This window comes from Pocillopora damicornis, chromosome 13, assembly GCF_964200805.1.
Source record: "Pocillopora damicornis chromosome 13, jaPocDami1.2, whole genome shotgun sequence".
Taxonomy (NCBI): Eukaryota; Metazoa; Cnidaria; class Anthozoa; order Scleractinia; family Pocilloporidae; genus Pocillopora; species Pocillopora damicornis.
In genome coordinates, this window is record NC_142682.1 from 6250491 (window position 1) to 6269976 (window position 19486).

Here is a 19486-nt window from a genome sequence, read left to right on the forward strand (position 1 = left end):
CCAGGGCAGCTTACGCTTACTTTTCCCAAACAACAGAAGAAGGTAACTGCGTAGACTATAGATGTGTTGATTAGTCCAACCGTTCTGAAACAGTTCATTTTACATCCGCATAAAGAATGAAATAAAATATTAACACACATCTTTAGAGACACTGAAACACAAACAACAGTTTGAATTTGGGCCAACACGAGATGGATGTTATTAAAATCAGGAACGGGGAACGGGGAACGGGAAACCAAGAACAAGAACTGGGACCGAAAGTACAGCGGTAATCCGCATAACAGTTTAACAGGGCGGATAACAACACGGAAAAAAAGTCTGAATAGAAGACTGTCATTCCCGGCTCCCCGTTTCCGGTTCCTTGTTGCACGTTCGCCGCTCAGCGTTCCCCGTTCCCCGTACTCCGTTCTGCGATCTGCGCTCCCCGTTCCTGATTTTAGTAACATCCACACAAAAACAAAACTTTTGAATGCTTGACAAAGTTCCCATTGATCCACAGCAGGCAATCAATTACAAGCGAGAATCACCCTTTACCGATGAAACAGATCTGATTCTGAGCCTGTTTGAGGTGAGATCAAATATTCTTGTGACAATCTTTTGACACGAAAGTGGTATATTCTTTATGATATTGTCTCTATCTGGTTCCAAAAGAAAACAAATGTTTACATTGTTGTTTTGTAAAGGATATGACGCGGAAAATGTGGTCTTGCCAACTTTGTGCCTACAACCAGTGCGCGGTTCTGTATGCCTTTACGGTTGGGTACATTTCTGTAGCCATTGCAAATGTGTTTTGCCGTCTGATGCCTATCTTAATGCTTTTCAAATCATTATTCAGAGGAGGAAAACTGCAAATATCCAGTCTGTGGAATGATACTTTTTTGCAAGAGCAACATATTACAATTTGCCGTAGGATGTTGCACAGACCGACGATTACTACAAAATGTTGTGGCCATTAATGATTACGAAATGCGTGACTCGATTTTGCTACAAATTTTTGCAATGCGTATTACAAAATGCATTTATTCTTGCAAAATGCCGCAACCGTTATTATAAAATGCTCGTTTCCCCCTCAATAATTTTCGTTGTAGCTCTGAAGTCTTCAAAACTGGTGTGAGCGGTGAAGATCTCTTTTTAATCCTCTTGCAATTTTTCCAAGAGGTTAACCCTTAACTTTCATGAGTGACCAAGACAGAATTTCTCCTTACAATATCAATACAATATCAAGCAGGCAAGCGATGAGAATAAAAAAAATATCAATTACGGGATTATAAGTTGATCCAATACTAAATTTTCCAAATCATCATCACAAGAACTGTATGGGAGTAAAGAGAATTAGTACTGAGAACTTAATGATACCCTGTGAAAAATGTGTTCGTATCATCATTGGTGATATTACTTCTCTTTTCTGTAAGAGGTTTTTTCTTTAACAAACAGAAATGAGGAAAAAGAACGCCACATATGTTAAAACATTTTTTAGTAATTTGATTATTGTTAGTACTTAGTATTGTTATTATTATCATTATTTTACAGAACAAGGGAGTAATTTGTCTTCACCCGAGTTAATTTTCTCCAATCTTTGTTTTGCGGGAATTTTTTTTTCAGATTCTTGATTTTGGTTTCGTTTGTCATACTATCAGAAATAACACCGAAAGTGACACGATTTATTTTTTCAAGGTAAGAAGAAGAATGAACAGGAGTAATATTCTTCTCTCGTCTCTGAAAACTGAAATATTTAGGACCGAAACTCGGTGAAATCTTTATGATAGAGCATCCAGCTTTTCAAAGAATCTCAGAAGTAGAGAAAGATTCCATTTATCTCATCTCAGTCTAACTAGTAATTATTGCTACTATAACTGTTATCGTTTTTTTTTTTAATTTATTTACACTAGCTATTTTCATAAATCTTTGTTTTGCAGGGAGTTTCTTGATTTTGGTTTCATCCATCAAACGATCAGCAGACTTAGCTCGGAAACTTTGCGTTTTTTAAAAGGTAAGCAGCCTTCAAAAACTAATTCATTTATACTCTATCTCTCTAAACCCTGACATATTTCTAAAATAAGCTTGCTGAAATTTGGTGATAGGAGATTTTTAAGTGGGGTAAATGGGGTTGAACGTAAAATGGTAGAAAACTTAGCCGTTAGGCGTAAAAATCGACAAATTTCAACCAAGAGTCGTAAAAAATTAACCGTGAAAAATTTTCTCTTAATCGCTACGGAAAGAAATTCAGCTTTAGCCGTAAAATGTCCCTCAAGAGACCCTCTTAAGGCTGGTAACGATTTGGAGGAGCAGTGATTTTTTTATCGTTCAAATCGATATTTTTTTTTCACCGCGTAACTCTTGCTATTTGCATTCATCTTTCTCCTACGGGTTTTGTTTCAGTTTCTTGTTTTTGGTTTACTTATGTCACGCGATCATCACATGGCAGATAAAATTTTAAGAGCAAAAGAATCATTCATGATGATGAAAACGCACAAACCCCTATCTTCTATCTTGATCAGTCAAGTCCTTACATTGTAATATCACTATTTATCATATGGCTGGCAGCGCCCGTGGGCAATACGAAGCGAATCCCTACTTCTAATATACTACCCGAACAGGGAACACGGGCCCATCTTGCCCGCTTGGGATCGCCCTCTTTGATCCCGGGCAAGAAAGCAAGTTCTCAATTTTTGGACAATGTCGGCGATGGATTCGCTAAAAGCGGCAGTACACAGTGAACTTTAACGTGCTTTCTTTCCCAGTTCTTGAGATAAATTTTAGACAATGTCGGCTATGGAGTCGCATAAAAGCAGAAAATAGTCAAGATTGACTTGCTACAAACACAGTTGGCTTTCTTTACCAGTTTTTTAGATAAATAAGTAATTTTTTAGTTTTTTCCAAGCAAAACATTTTTTTCCATGCAGTAAGTCCTTTATTGACCAAGCATGTTCGGTCAAGAAGGCTGAATATAAGCCTCTTTAGCGTTTTTTATGGACCTCCGCGATCCACAAAAAGGCGAAAAAAAAAAAAAAAAGAAAAGATAACTCGGCGAATACACAGCCATCATCACCTCACGCGTAGACAAGAACGTATATTTATTTGCATTTATCATTGACAGGTTAAGTTTTCTTTCAGTTTCTTGCTTCTGGTTTCTTTTATCAAACGACAAGGATGCTGTTTTAAAGGTGAACGAACTGTCTTTCTCTGCGTATAGTTCTATGGGTGCCACACGTTCATTTTTATTTTTTTTAATGAGTTTACATTATCATTCTGTCAGACAAATTTTTGGAGAATCAAGCTCTAGGCGTAACTAAAGTAGTTCGGATAATCAGTGGCCTATTACGTCACATGTGAAAAAAATAATTGCCTATCGTTTAAGAAGGCTTCATAGGATTTTTGCTTAATGTTGGCGCGTGCGCCAGCGTAATGTTTTTCCAAAAAATGTTTATGTTTTCACTCATCAAGGTCACTAAAAGCCATCAAAAGGGCAGTGAATAAGGTTCGGACCAGTGTTTGCTGTAGTAAATATTATAAAAGTGATTTTCGATATTAAGCTAAGGCTCCACGAAGGGAGGCGCTCGCCAGTGATAGTTTGGCTGTGCCTCTTATTTTATTCAATTAGCTTCGGTGAAATTTCTCAAAATTTTCACAAATTAGGAAAATTTGCCCTGCCGATCATTTAAAAGCCGAAAAGAATAGGAGTTTCAAAGCCAGTTTCCTAGCTTTTAGCAATTTTTTGTTTTTTTTCTCTATCTCCAATTTGGTCCTATGAATTTATTATATCAACAGTCATTAGGAAGGCACACATATGTTTGACGGTTCAGCAAATCTTTGGAAATTCCACCGAAGGAAACGCGATAAATCTAGCTCGAAAGATCCCTGTTTTCTTTGTCGCAAAACATTACGTAATTGAATAAAACTTCACCAAGATCAATATCTGAGCAAGCGTAGACTTTCTAATATGTCGCGCCATCTGAAGCCTTTTGGAAATCTTTCTCACGGTGTTTTCTGTTCTGTTGACCTTTTTTCCAGGCTTAGAAGACCTATGAACATAACGGGTGCAGTTGCTGCAAATCCTTGATTCCATCACATCAAAACTGTATCGTATTAGACTCTTTTTTAACAAACCATTTCAGATGACAATCGTGCGATTGTATCGAGCCGCCATGTTTGTTTGCAAGTTGACACTTTGCAAGTTAAAGCTCTCGCTATGTTCGTACCCAGATCTCGCGCGGTCAAAAAACCTTACAGAGCCTCCTTAGGAAATGATATTCAACAAAGTATTATAGGCGTCGAAAATAAATTTCACTGTATGCCTGCCCAAAGTGAAGCGATGGGGCGGTTGAAAAAAATAATACAATAGTGTTCTGTGACAGAAATTGAACTACCAACCCAATGAATTCAAAAAACGAAGTTTTAAATCTAACATACTTTTGATAAATTTTACCTGAATTACTTACGCGCCGATAAAACATCAGCAGAAGGAATCATTATTAATATGGACCAGTTTGAAGTTGTTTATTTATCTTTTTCCCATCTAAGAGACGGGTCATTATTGATCGCCGGGGGATGGTGGATGAAGGATTTTGGAAGGGATCACATGATTTTCAGAACCATAGTGAGAAGTCAACTAAATATTATCGTAAAGCAACATACCCCCTTCCTCCCCCCCCCCCCCCCGAAGTAAAGTCCAGAACTTGGTATCCAATGTGACACTGTTACGAGCGAGAGATATGGGTGGGTGTCGACGAAAACCGGGGGGGGGAGGGAAAGGGGAGGAATAAACTCTAGTAATAGCCGGCTAATGGGGATGTGCATCGGGATAAGATGGCATTTTTAGGACTGGATTGACTATTATGGAGATGAATTTTCAATAGAGTTACCAGAATGGGGTCGCATACTTTCGGGATTTTGAGGTAAAAATCTGGTAAAGGTTCTGAGAGGCACCCTTGCCCTCCCCCGCGATAGGCTGGGTCTCAAAATTGAATGTTTTTACACATTTTTATACAAATTTTTTCCCAATTTTTCAACAATTGTTGTTTCCATGCACAGGTCATAAATTATGGGGAAAAACGAAAAAGGGAATGTTACGCTTCAACCAACAAGCTTTCACGGAAAGTGAGCGTTCTGCCTGAAAAATAGTAGCACGAAGACGGCTTCCAAAAGTCATCATCTAATTTAGTTATTCAAGTTTTCTCTATTTTTTACTTATTTCATTTCAGGAAGGCATTCTGTAAGACACAAAAGAGCGATGAATAACACGCGTGAAATCCTAGAGAAGATCAAAATAGGTTTGGATGTTGCCACATATCTTCTGAAGACTGATCGTGGTATACAAGCCTCTGATTTGTGTGATGAATGTGTAATCTTACTCAACAACCCAGACTTTGGTATTAACGGCCTTGATGTCTCTGAGGTAATATTTAATGCGTACTATGCAATCTCTGGTTACACAAATGCAATAAGTTACACCATTAAACTTATTGACATATTCTACAATGCTGGAATATCAATGAAAGAACTGGGAGACAAATATTTACGAAGAAGTAGGTTTGCAGAAGCCAAGAAACTTTTTGAAAGCGTAGTTGCAATCAATAAAACAATTGGCTTTAAAAGTGGAGAAGCAATCACTTATGGCAGGCTAGGATGTGTGTTTGAATTACTTGGTGAATATAACAAGGCTAAAGAACATCATGGGAAAGCACTTGCTATCGCAACAGAAATTGGCGACAGGAAAGGAGAAGGAGTATGCTACGGGAACCTTGGAGATGTGTTTAAATCGCTCGGTGAATATCAGAAGGCTAAAGAATATTACGAGAAAGCACTCGTTATCGCAACACAAATTGGCGACAGGAAAGGAGAAGGAACACAGTACGGGAACCTAGGAGTTCTGTTTCGATCACTCGGTGAATATCAGAAGGCTAAAGAATATCACGAGAAAGCACTTGCTATCGCAACAGAAATTGGCGACAGGGAAAAAAAAGGGACACGCTACGGGAACCTTGGATGTGTGTTTGAATCACTCGGTGAATATCAGAAGGCTAAAGAATATCACGAGAAAGCACTTGCTACCGCAACAGAATTTGGCGACAGGGGAGGGGAAAGAGTATGCTACGGGAACCTTGGAAATGTGTTTCTATCTCTCGGTGAATATCAGAAGGCTAAAGAATATCATGAGAATGCACTTGCTATCGCAACAGAAATTGGCGCCAGGGAAGAAGAAGAGACATGCTACGGGAACCTTGGACGTGTGTTTGAATCACTCGGTGAATATCAGAAGGCTAAAGAATATCACGAGAAAGCACTTGCTATCGCAACAGAAATTGGCGACAGGGAAGGAGAAGGGATACAGTACGGGAACCTTGGAGATGTGTTTCTATCTCTCGGTGAATATCAGAAGGCTAAAGAATATTGCGAGAAAGCAATTGTTATCGCAACACAAATTGACGACAGGAAAGGAGAAGGAACACAGTACGGAAACCTTGGATGTGTGTTTGTATCACTCGGTGAATATCAGAAGGCTGAAGAATATCACGAGAAAGCACTTGTTATCGCAACACAAATTGGCGACAGGAAAGGAGAAGGAACACAGTACGGGAACCTAGGAGCTCTGTTTGAATCACTCGGTGAATATCAGAAGGCTAAAGAATATTACGAGAAAGCACTTGCTATCGTAACAGAAATTGGCGACAGGGAAGGAGAAGGGAGATGCTGCGTGAACCTTGGAGGTGTGTTTCTATCACTTCGTAAAAATAAGGCGGCTAAGGAACATTTTGACAAAGCCCTTACCATCAGTACAGAAACTGGCGAAAGAAAGTGTGAAGGATGGTGCTACGCAGGCCTTGCAGATGTGTTTTATTCGTTTCATGACTATCAGAAGGCTACAGAACTATACGAAAAACTGCTAACTATCAGCATGAACGTTGGTGATAAGAGCGGACAGGGATTGAGTTGCCTAAGACTTGGACATGTTTCTCTATCGCTTGGAAATTATGACCAATCAGAGAAATTCTTTGACAAAGCGCGCTCGATGAGCAGCAAAATTGGAGACAATATGATTTACTTTGAGAGCCTTCTCGGTATTACTCGAGTAAAGATGTCGCAATCAAAGTTAGAGGATGCAATGCAGTACCTTCGTCAAAGTATTGAAATTTATGAAAAGTTGCGAAATTTTCTCAAAGGAAACGATGAATTTAAAACGTCTCTCTTGGAAGAGCACGGTAATTTCCCCTACAAGTTGTTGCGTAAAATGCTGTGTGCCAACGGACGCCTGCGAGATTCTCTCAACGTGGAGGAGCTGAGACGTGCTAGAGGCCTTGCAGAATTAATGGCGGACAAACTCTTAACTGAAAGCCACATCTCAACTGATTCAACATATCGGCTTGGGATCGAGAGCATTGTGAGTAAAGAGAGCAATTGTGCTGTTTTGTACATTTCATATTGTGAACGACATGTTCATCTGTGGGTCTTAAAAGTAAATGGACATATTGACCATCGAGTGAGCCCCGAAATAAAAATCGACACCCTCATTGCTGCATTCGTTTGCGATGTGGAGGATATTTTTAAAAAGAGTGCCTCTAGTTTCGGAATTTTACTCAATGAGAATTGTGAAGATCGATCTCTAGGTGACGACACTTCCTTGTCTCCTCAAGAACAGAGCCAAGCACCTTTGTAAGGTGACCAAATCAAACGGAACGAAAGTATTCTTCAGTTGTGCTATGACCAAATTATCGCTCCTGTAAAAGATTTACTTACAGAGCCTGAAGTCATCATTGTACCTGAGAGGTGTTCCTACCGAGTCCCTTTTGCTGCCTTACGGGATGAGCCAGCAGGAAAGTATTTATCAGAAACCCACAGAATCCGCATCGTCCCTTCTCTCACGACTCTTGGGATCATCCAGGAATGTTCAGCGGACTACCACAGTCAGACCGGTGCACTGGTAGTGGGTGATCCTAAGGCTGGCCAAGTGCAATACAGAGGACGTACTCTGAACTTGGAATCATTGTCCGGTGCAAGAAAGGAAGCAGAAATGGTTGGTCGACTCCTGGGGGTTCAGCCTTTGTTAGGAGAACACGCAACAAAGCAGGCGGTACTTCACGCACTTCATTCAGTGAGTCTAATACATCTTGCTGCTCATGGTCATGCCGACAGAGGAGAGATTGCCCTTACCCCTAATTGTGCTACGAACGGTATTCCACAAGAAGAAGACTACCTTTTGACAATGTCCGACATTTCAAAGGTTAAGCTGCGTGCTAAAATGGTCGTACTTAGTTGTTGTCACAGTGGGCGTGGAACCTTCAAACAGGAGGGAGTCATTGGAATCGCCCGCGCATTCCTAGCATCTGGTGCACGTTCAGTGTTGGTGGCATCTTGGGCCATACAAGACGAAGCAACAGAGCAGCTCATGAATCATTTCTACGAACACCTGGCTGCTGGAGAAAGTGCCAGTGAGTCCCTTCACCAGGCCATCAAATGGTTGAGAAGCAACGGCTTCACTGAACCTCGCCAATGGGCTCCATTTGTACTTATGGGAGACAACGTGACATTTGACTTACAGAAATTAAGGTAAGCTTGTTTCTGATGACTGATTTTGTAGAAGTAACATTATCCACCATTGCTTGTGAAGAAAAAATTGTGTGACTATAAGATTTAATCTTATGCACAAAGAGCACATTTTGATCATGGTTCAGTAGGATTATTTCAGTCTGTAAGAAATTTAACATTTAAGCCATTGGTCAATGCGTGCAACAACTGCTATCTGAGAAAAATTAATTGATAGATAAATAGATTAATCGATTTATTGATAAATGTATGAATATCGTGGACAAGCTAAGTCAAAAAACAACAGCCACCTGATGATGGAAACTTGATTTCCTCTCTCCTGTGTCCAGAAATGCCCGCAATAACGAAAATGGCAGACTCGACGAAATTTCATCAAAGCGAGTGAACTTTCAGGAGTTGACGATTTTGGCCAATTTTAGTCAATTTCGTCAAAGCGGAAATCAGCTTGGCGGATTTGACGATTTTGACGAATATTCGCCATTTTCGTTACTGCATGCATTTTTGGACATATCTCACTTATGATCTTTACTCAAAATGTTTGTTTTAGGCAAGAAAGAGCCGACGGAGGACGAGAATAAAGGAGACAAGGGACAGAGTGGCAACTGATCCTGGACAAACACTCTTCCTCCCACTCGAAGAAAACTGGTGGTACCTTAGGCAAAAACTCTTAAATCTGCACTGCTATTTTGCATGCATTTTTTAAACACGGCCCAGCTGCTCAGCAGATGATGCAATTTGCCCAAAAGTTGTATTATGTTTACCAAGAAGGAACAAAGATGATCACACGATTCAAAAATTGAAAACAGGAAATATTAGGTGAATTTTTCACGTTGCGAAAATTATGGAATTGTTTCTTTTCACTTGAGGTCACAAGAAGTGATTGACCTTTTTATTTTCCTAAGATTTGATTCTTAATTCTCGTTACCAGCTTCCATAATTTTCTCTCTAAATTGATAAGGAGAATCAGTTCGGTATTATGTCAGGAAACATAAAAAAAAGAAATCGCTCCCACATTGATAAGTTTTGTACTCTGATTTGTTATCAGATAGATATCGTGTAGATAGTTTTGTATGGAGAATTCACATGTAAATCTTATCAAGGCGTTAAAAGGCGAAAGGTGAACGTATTTGTTCATTTATTGAACCTAAACAATAATATAATACTAACAATAATAATGGTAAGAGCCGTAGAGCGCTTTTCAATCGAGAGTCATAAAACCAAAACCAAATTAATAACAACGACCAGTGGGAAGAAGAGAAAATGTTCTTGTGATCGATATCTTTTCTCCTTAAAAGGTTTTACGAAAAGCGCGGGAAAACGCGAGCGTAATTGGCTTTAGTTTTGCATCTGATTGGTTGAGAGATTAGGAGACCTGGACCAATCGCAAAGTGAAATAATGCGAAAACAAAACAATCCCGGATTACATTAGGCACTTAATTGAAAATTGCTGTAAGAGTAATCATAAATAAAACAACAAAAGAGAAAAGGCGTTAGATTATACTTTTTGTCTCACAGATTAAGTGAGCCAAACGAGTTTAACCAATATAGAATGACAGGTAAAGCACCTAAAAGGCTGAAACTCTGAGACGATTTAGGAAGAAATTGAGGTTGTAACTGTAGCTTTATATTTGTGTTAAAGATCGGCGTAAAAGACACGAATTCTAAACTTCCAATGCAGTCGGTGGAGGAATTCTCTGTACTCCCTCCCAATACCAAAACCTCGCTCCAAAGTCGTCGGTACACGAGACAAACGCTGCTCCTGTGGGGAAGTGTGTGATGCAGCGAATGTGGTTGTTGTGACCTAAAGAAAGAAAACATGCACAACTGGAATATTAGTACATTCAGTCCGAGTCCCAGAGTTACGTTTTATCTTTGTAGTTCCTCTTGGCTGGTCTTTTCAACGTCCTGTGGGGCGCACATGAAATGAACGAAATTTCCACGTGCGCTCGTTCCACAACAAGGATTTTATGTACAAGAAAGCCCGGGGCGCACGTGGAAAGAACGAACTTCTCACGTACGCTAGTTCCAGAACGCGGTTTTAATTAAAACGAAATCCCGTTGAGCTGACATCGGCAATTTTACTTCCACATTTCGATGTAATTTTATGGCGCTTAGGTTACAACTTTCAATCCGCGCATGTTAACCAAGTGCAATCTTTAAACAACTTTATTGCTACATGTGGCCGCGATCCATCTCGATTTGAGATGCAGCAAGCGAAACAAGCCATGGGTCGAACCATCATTTTTCTGGAAGGGGTGTTTGAGAAATATTAATTTCTTCTCCTAAATTTTTTTTCAAACATATACGTCTCCGCAAACCTCCCTGTCTAGTGAGCCCCTTTCCTAATAGCCCCTTTCTCTAATAACCCTCCCCTTCTGATAAGCCCCACATCTAAACAGCCCCTCTCTAAAATACCTCCTCCCTATCATATCCCCTCTCTAACAAGACCCTTTTCGCCCACTCTCGAATAAAATCCTCTCTTAAGTAAGCACCCATCTCTATAAGCTTCTCTCCTTACAAGCTTTCCCTCTTTAATACGCTCTCCCTCTCTAAATATCTCCCTCTTTAGTAGGTACCCTCTCTGGCTATGAGCCCCTCCTTCTAACAAGCTCCCCCTCTCTAACAAGCTCCCCTTCTCTAATTATCTCACTTCTTTAGAAAGTGCCCCTCCCTGATAAGCCTCTTTCTCTCATATTCCCCTATCAGTAATAGGCTCCCCTCTCTCCCACTCATTAGAACGTCTCCAACATTTACACCATCGAATCTAAAGAACAACAAACATCATCAAAATGAACTCACAAAAATCCTCGGTATTATTGAAAACAATCTGTGTCCTGTAGTTTTACATTGTGGCGCCTCGGTACATGCTTAGAAACTTCCCTGAAAAAGAAATCAAACGAGTTAAAAACAGTCTCTGTTGGATTATAACCAACTGTTGAAACAGCTTCTTGATGCTGCACTTAGGACACCTTCTGTACTCTATAGAAAAGTTAAACGTTGGCACCCTTACATGAGCATTTATATTGTCCACACTATATTTCCCTTAAAAATGCCAAGGAGAATTTGTTTTGATCATCAGGAGCTTGTTACATTAGTGATCATTTGTCTTATTCTCATGACCTTTACATTTAATTCAATGGTGATACTGTAACGAGGGGTTTCAGAGGTAAGGTAGAATCACAATAGAAAACAAGAAGGCGCGGTGGCCTCGTGGTTCGTACGCTTGACTCTGGATCGAGTGGTCCGGGTTCGAGACCTGGCTGGGGTGATTGTGTTGTGTTCTTAGGCGAGACACTTTACTCTCACAGTGCTTCTCTTCACCCAGGTGTACAAATCGGTACCAGCAAATGTGCTGGGGGTAACCCTGCGATGGACTAGCATTCCATCCAGGGAGGAGTAGCTCCTACTACTACTCCTAGCCACTTCATGCTGAGGGAAACCGGAATTAAGTGCCGGCCCCGTGGGCCTCTTGGGCCTGTATAAAGGCTTTAATTTCACTTTTTACATAAACGTTTATCGTTTTAAATTTTTTACCAGTGGAGAGTCATTTCATTTTTAAAATCACTCTTGTGAAAACTAATTTATTAAATTAACTCGCTACATTATCGAATCGCGAAGAACACAATTCTATTTGATATCGTTGGTGATGCATTTGAAAGGGTAGTATATAACCACGAGTGCTGGCAAAGGTGTCAGTTACCGAGCAATCGGTACATTGAGTCAGTGAGACAACACATCTTGAATTTGATACTGATGATTTATTAGTTGTTAGCAACAAATCTTGAGACAGCTTTTTACAATGTTGTGTTAACGTATGTAGACATACCACGTATCAGAATTTTCAAATATCTATATTCATTGTAATTACTGATCGACTGTGGGTCAATTGCGTTTCTTTTTTCCACTAACTTTGTCTCTAATCTTATTTTAAAAATCGTTTAATGCTGTCCTTGACTTTTGTAATGGCTTCCATCTAAACTATTTCATTCAAAATGATAAAATCTAAAGATGGCTTTTCAACACCATCATAAAAACCACCAAAGAACCTTTCTAAACTGGCCAGGGGGATGATATACAAACACAAAATTCTTGCAATCTGTATTAATATTCGGCATCACTAAAAGGAAAGCTAGCTCTTTTAGAAGATCGAGATTTTAGAAAACTTAATAAAGTGTAAAGTAGAAATCAATTTCTTTGAATGTTTCCGTATTCTGAATCAATGTCCAAATTTAAGCATTTGCACTCACTCCTTGTTTTTCGTACGCGGCATTCAGAAATTTTTATCGTTTCGCCTGTTTAGTGAATGTAAAACTTCAGCCCACTCCCCTCCCCTTCTCTCTTTAAAGAGGAAAATTAAAAGTAAAAGTTTAAAGAACCAATTTCCTTTCATTCGAGTGACTGGTATCCTAAGAAGCCTGGGGAACTGAGCTGCAAGGTAATGTTGCGGTCATCGACTAATCAAACGAAAGTCTTAAATTAGCATTTGGTTTTAATGAAGTGGCAGAGGAAACAGCGCAAGGTCTCGGCATTATTTTTATTTGAAATATCCCCAAATCTTCTGCTGTTTTCTAAGAATCAACAACGTTGGTATTTCTAGAATACCACGAATAATTTTTCAAGAAGAGTCCCAGTTCCCAGCTGTTTTTCCTCCGTGGGGAAACGCGGGCTGACGTACGAAAGCTTTACAATCCACAAACATCTTGCGTTCGCATTTGATATCACCCCGTGCGGCTCCAATTTTGCTCTCGCACTGGACGATGACCCGACTCAATATGAGTCCAGAAAGCTAACCAAAGGAAAGCTTGTTTTCGCCTTTGAGCCTTCAGTTGATCGTTTCGGAAGGAAGGCAGGGAATCTTCGCTCGCTTTTTATTGCCTTGTGATAAATATTCAGCAGTTGTAAACAAAAATCGATTTGTAGCGGGCCATCACACAAGCAATTTGTGCATCTTTCATTACATTGTTCCAAACTCTGCAACACAGCGAGTGCCGTAAGACATGCATTTCAATAGCTGGGGTCACGTTACCAGAGAATTTTCTAAGTAAAACGCCTTTCTCTTTTATAAAATTAAGTACAGTGAAAGCAAAGATGATACGAAATACAAAAGCTTATCATATGATCTAAAGTCGACATCTTTTATCAAGGAACGGCTAGTTATTTCAACAATTTACAAGACTACAATGAAATGTCAAGTCATTGTCTTTGAAATGCAATTTGTTTAAGCATCTCTACCGCTTTAAGATGTTGGATAATTAAAACCTCGGGTGAGTTAACAACAAAATAAACAACAGCAACATCTGTTGACTGGTTGATCACAGAATTACAAAGACCTAAGTCGATTGGTTTTGAAGAAGATATCGTACTCCTCGTTCACTTGGTGTCTGTGTATTTGGTAACAACCTTCGTGCCTTAGCTGACTGCGTGCTTAGCAAGTTCACCCGGCAGATCTAGCAAATCTAGCTTGAAAGATCCCTGTTTTCTTTGCCGCAAAAAATTACGTAATTGAATAGAACTTCACCAAGATCAATATCTGAGCAAGTGTAAACTTTCGAAGATGTCGCGGCAGCTGTCGCCTTTTGGCAATCTTTCCCACGGTGTTTTCTTTTCAGTTGACCTCTTTTCCGGGCGTAGAAGGCCTATGAATATTACGGGTGCAATTCCTAGAAACCCTTGATTCCATCACATAAAAACTGAATTGTGTTAAATACCTTGGGAGCGAGTTTAGAGGCAGAAACAAACTGCTCGGACACTAATATATACTCATGCTGAAACTATATTTGTAAAGTTGTTTTATGATTTGTAAATATATATATATATATATATATATATATAGTCCATCTCTGTAATATAACTTATGGATATTTCAATCAATGGTGGCTCACTGAATGACATTATCATTCAGAGATATATAAATAAAGATTGCCTTGAGTAAAAAGGATTTCTTCACCAAACGCCTTCAATGCGTTTCCCAAACGGAAATCTGAAACCAAGATTCCCCTTCCAGTCAGTTCATTTCGTTTATTGATTAAATTTATTATTTTTATTACATGTCTTTCTAACAATTGAAGCAATTTATGTATTATTGTATTGTTCACTTTCTGACAATGCTTCGAAAAGAACAAAGTGTAGGTTTTTGTCGAGAGCCGAGGGTCGGAGGGAAATGTTAGGGGTCGACGGTTCAAAATATGCCAACGATTTATTTATTCAATCTTTCTTATTACTTATTTTTCCTCGAGCGCAGCGAAGTTTATAAATTTGTCAACATTCGCGCCTGAATCACGCAAAACAAAACTTTGTTATTTATGGTGGCTGTTTCAGCGGTCAAGAGATCCTTATGGTTGTGGATTTCGACGGCTGAAGCTTTTAAGAGAAAAAAATAAAACTTCAAAACATGAGCGAATATCGAGCTACCAGTGAGTTATCAGTGTCTCACTTTTCCCTCCTAACTGCGTTGCAGTAGTAATTTTGCGCCGCTTTTTTATATATGATGTAAATTTCGTCTATAACGCTTTATGTTTCCTCCGTTTGGCTTCGCGAAGTTCTGTGAATCATATATTTATAGTTTTAAATAAACATTTTTTGTGTCTTGTGGTCGCAAAATTCCCCGCTCTTTTCTCTTCGCCATTCGCACGTTTCCTTTTATGAGCCCAAGGAACTGAAAATATCAAGGTACTTAATCATAGATTTTCGTATTACTAGGACAAAGAATATCGTTCGTCCTACCAAGGACCAAGTTATATAGAGGTTCATGAAGTCGTTGTTTTAATTTTGGGAGGATTTTTAGAAACTTTCTCCGAGCAAAAGTCTTACAACAGAAATTATTACGAAAGGAGAACGCTGTCAAGAATTCTCCATTACGAATAACTCACCAAAACACGCGCAAGTGAAATAGGAGAATGCAAGAAAGTGCTGAAGAGGGGACACGAGAGCTAACATCCTGGTATTTCTGTATTACGATCACGAGATACAAGTAATGATATATTAATGAGTTAAAAACGACGACAATGATGAAAATTAATTGGTGACACGATTTTGGGGATTTCTATAGAAATTATGTTACATTAAGTAAGTATACACTGGATTACTGATATATATTTATATACACTTTTAGAATTTTTGCTCATCATTGAGTATATTAGAAGAAAAAGATTTTCTTTCCGCCTCTCAGTCACATTTAGCAAACCACTGTCCCGGAAGCTATTAAAAAATTTGTTAACAACGAGAAAAATAAGCAAAGCAACAAATTGATCAAATAGAGAGGCAACAAAATTCCGTTCGGCATGTCGCTTTGGCTGGTTGTTGCCTGTCTCCAGGACAGCGAAAAATAGTCCTTAAGTTAGAGATACATACAGCAGTTATCTTTTACGTATCATGGTCCTCTATACAAAAGCGAGGTTCTGAGATTTAAGTATGGTTATAAATAATATAATGCAGTACCAGGGTGTAAAGTGAAAAGATGAACTGATGCCGTGACAGCGGCTGAGTAAATGAAAGGAAAACTGCTGATCCCTAAAAACAATAGGTAGAGAAATTATCAGAGTAAAAAAACAAATTTGAATGAGCAATTTATTGCATAACATTTCAGCGAAGCCTAATTTCTTCTGTCATGGATCACGTTTAGACAAAGATTGAGTCACATGCACTTACGAGAAGCCTTCGAGCTCTGAACAGACATCTCCAGTCGACCCCGGTGCTTGTTCAAAATACACAAAGCTCCGCTGAGCTTACAGTTCATCTAACCCTTTTAAAAACTGAATCTGGGCTGGCCACCTTCGAAACAGTGAGCGACTGCAAAAAAGAGTGCGTCCGAGATAACATTAACAATTCTAATGTCATATCCCTCTCCGGTGGAGAATGTCTTTAACCTTAAACTCCCACAAGTGACCAAGACAGAATTTCTCCTTACGGTATCAATACAACCAGACAAGTGATGAGAATAAATTGAAATGTAAATGTAATTGATGGATACACAATAGAATCAGCTAAAGCGCACAATGTAAAGGCTGCTGTGTCTGCGAAGCTTTTTTAGAAATTTATTTTGCACATAATTAGCGTAGTCCTGTTTCATTCTTTCCTTCTATACCTACCGGTAATTTGAAACTTTCATGACTGTTTATAGAGTTATCAAATCAATAAAGTAAAGTAAAATTAGAGTTGCCCGATGCCGAGGCATCTGGTTTTTATGACCAAGTAACATACTTAAATAGTAAACCACTTATAGAGCTATCAATCTTGGCAGTGTACTTAGCAGAATAATTATTTGCATACATAGCTCCCCATAGCACAAGGATACCTTGAAATACTGCAAAAATACAAGACTTGTCCACACAGATCAGTGAATCGCATCATGACATGGATATCAGGCGCCTTAGTTCCAATCATAAGATGCGGCTCTCTTAATATTAAACGCACGTGCATGTGTCAGAATGTACGATTGCATAAGCCATAAAGTCAACGTAGGGGCGCAGAGGGTAGTTTCTTTGACAAAGCAAGAACACCATGGCCAGTCCATTCACCTCGATGAATCGGTTATCACGAACACAGCATTAAGAAACCATAGACTACCTGAAGAATGAATTTGTTAAAACAAAGCGTTCAGCTCAAATGCTTTCTGGACTTGGCCCCGGACATTAACTTCGATGAAAACGAAAACAAACATTTCCAGAAAACATGTCGAATAAAATAATTTCAAGGGTTACAGTAACTTTACTGAACTTAAATCATTCTTACAATAATATCGACAGGCTTTACAAATGTTTACATGGAACTTCTTTCTGTTTTTGTCAGTCCTTGCTCAAACGAAACTTTTCTTCATTAGCCTAATAATTAAGTCAGCCACTTTGATAAGAAAATGCCAGAGGAAGTTTCAGAAAACAAAGACACGATTTAGGCTGAACGTGATCATATTATTATGCTGCTGAAACGCTGAAGGACGTCGCGAGAAGAGAGAGAAATTTAAAAGACAAACGATGTCTTCGAGAATGGAAAACCATCTGCTACGTGCTCACAAAATATATAAAATAATTAATTGATAAATGATAGGTTTAAAAAATGGCAAAAGTAAGTTTAGATCTTTCTTTTATATATTCATAATTTCAACTGCCAGCGATATTGATACAAATAAAAGACCTTTTTTTTCGATGGATAAAAGAAAACAGAAATGTTAATTCTCTTCAAGCAGCTGATGACCTTCGTTGGTGTTATTGATGTTTTGAACAGCTTTTCTATCATTTGGAGAGATATTTGATCTAGTCTATTTTAACTACTGTCCATCCTTCATTTTTTCCCGATTTTATTGGAACGTTGAAAAACTAAGGAACATATCAACACCCGACGTAACTTTTGGAAACTAAAATAAATTATGTGACTAGAAGTTGTCTTTTCAAATTGCCTTGAATTCCATTGGAATTTTCAGGATCCTTCCAGGAAATCAGATATGGCCAGCTGAGCCCTAAACTCCTTTGTAAATCTCTTTTCTGTAACTTCAAAATTAATTCCTGACACTTGCCAGCTGTAGTAATCAATCGATCAACGTAATAAATGTGTCGGTCTGAATTCATGCCAAGAAATATAACTTTCATTTGATGTTTCCTGAACGGAATATATCACTTGTAGTTAAAGAACAACAGTCAATATCGTGTAATTGTTAGCCTGCAGAGCAGGCGTAATTTTGGCGAGCGACTGCTCAGTATTTCCTTAACGAAAATTATGGCCACCATCTTTGATTTTCATGGCAGCTGAAGGCTAGGGAGAGAAAGAAATTTGTACCAAGCGGGCGGTCGTCGGTCAAAATTAAGGAGAGGGGTAGGGGTGGGGAAGCGCAGATTACGCCTGCCAGAAGTCATTGTTATTTCGCAAAACTCCGTTCGCCCACGAACGGAGTTCCTGATTGGTGTGGTTAAGCTTCAACAGTCAATCACAAGCCAAATGTGTCATTTGAGCGTCGTTCTGACATTTTTCTCTTGCTGGAGAGGAAGATGGCGAACTCTGACTGAGAAGTTATTAGTTTCGATTTCGCTCTCGAACAAGCACTGAATTTAAAATGTCTCGCGCATTAAAATCGGAACAAAAAGAAGCAATTTCTATACTGGTTTCTAGAACGGATTTACCGGCCGTGTTGCCAGCTTGCTTTTGGAAAAGTATGATATTTTTGGTATTAGTTCTTATGAAAGAAATAGTGACGGGAAAGCTTCGAGCGTATTTGTCGTTTGTCCGCTTCAACGTATTGTCTATGATCAAATAGAATAAGCATCTTCGATCGGAGTAACAGTAGCTACGCTCACGCATTGTCATTTGGAGGATATAGAGTGCGGCAAATATGAAGTTGTATTTGCGTCAGCAGAGAACGTTTTGGTGAAGCCATTTTCTTGTTGATGGAAAAAACAGCCACACTGTTTCACCAGGGTATGCCGGTTTGCATCAATCACATTATGGCGGGTAAATATTCGAGTGCAGTTGTTTGTTGCTCCTCAGTATCGTTTACGATCAAATGGAAGAAATTCTTTAATAGATTAACGGCAGATATTTCAAGGATTTTCGTTTGGAAAATATAGAGGGTAGCAAATACCAGCTCGTATTTTGGACCGCGCAGGTTTTGTCGAAGCCAGTTCTTTCCCGGCTAAAAAAAGCGCCTCACTGCTTCACTCACCAATGTGTTTGTTTTTGTCGGAAGACAGTGCTTTCGGTTTTTAATCTAACTCATTTTGATTGGTTTCCTGCCCATTGCCTGCTCTCCCTTGAAAATTGAATAATATACAGAGAATAATACATGGGCGCGCGTAGATATGGAATTTCTCTTCGAGTGTTTAACTCGATAGCTCACGAGTGAGCGCAGAGAACGAGTGAGATGTCGAGTTGAACACGAGAAGAAAAATTCCATATCTACAAGCAACCATGTATTATTTAGTTTATCATATAAATACAATAGCCCTCTACTGAGAAGAAA

At 39.1% G+C, this 19486-nt stretch overlaps 2 protein-coding genes across 2 annotated transcripts; both read left to right on the forward strand.

Annotated features, from left to right (window-relative positions):
• Positions 1–191: 191 nt before the first annotated feature.
• On the forward strand, positions 192–7679 carry LOC113669652 (uncharacterized). The gene is made up of 5 exons (XM_089192480.1): positions 192–260; positions 500–568; positions 4522–4597; positions 5032–5097; positions 5202–7679. The coding sequence occupies exons 1-5, from the start codon at positions 192–194 to the stop codon at positions 7652–7654; spliced, it is 2733 nt and encodes a 910-aa protein (XP_089048606.1). The 3' UTR covers positions 7655–7679.
• Positions 7680–8008: 329 nt separating this feature from the next.
• On the forward strand, positions 8009–8548 carry LOC149035210 (tetratricopeptide repeat protein 28-like). Its single transcript, XM_089192109.1, has one exon. The coding sequence runs from the start codon at positions 8009–8011 to the stop codon at positions 8546–8548; it is 540 nt and encodes a 179-aa protein (XP_089048235.1).
• Positions 8549–19486: the final 10938 nt, after the last annotated feature.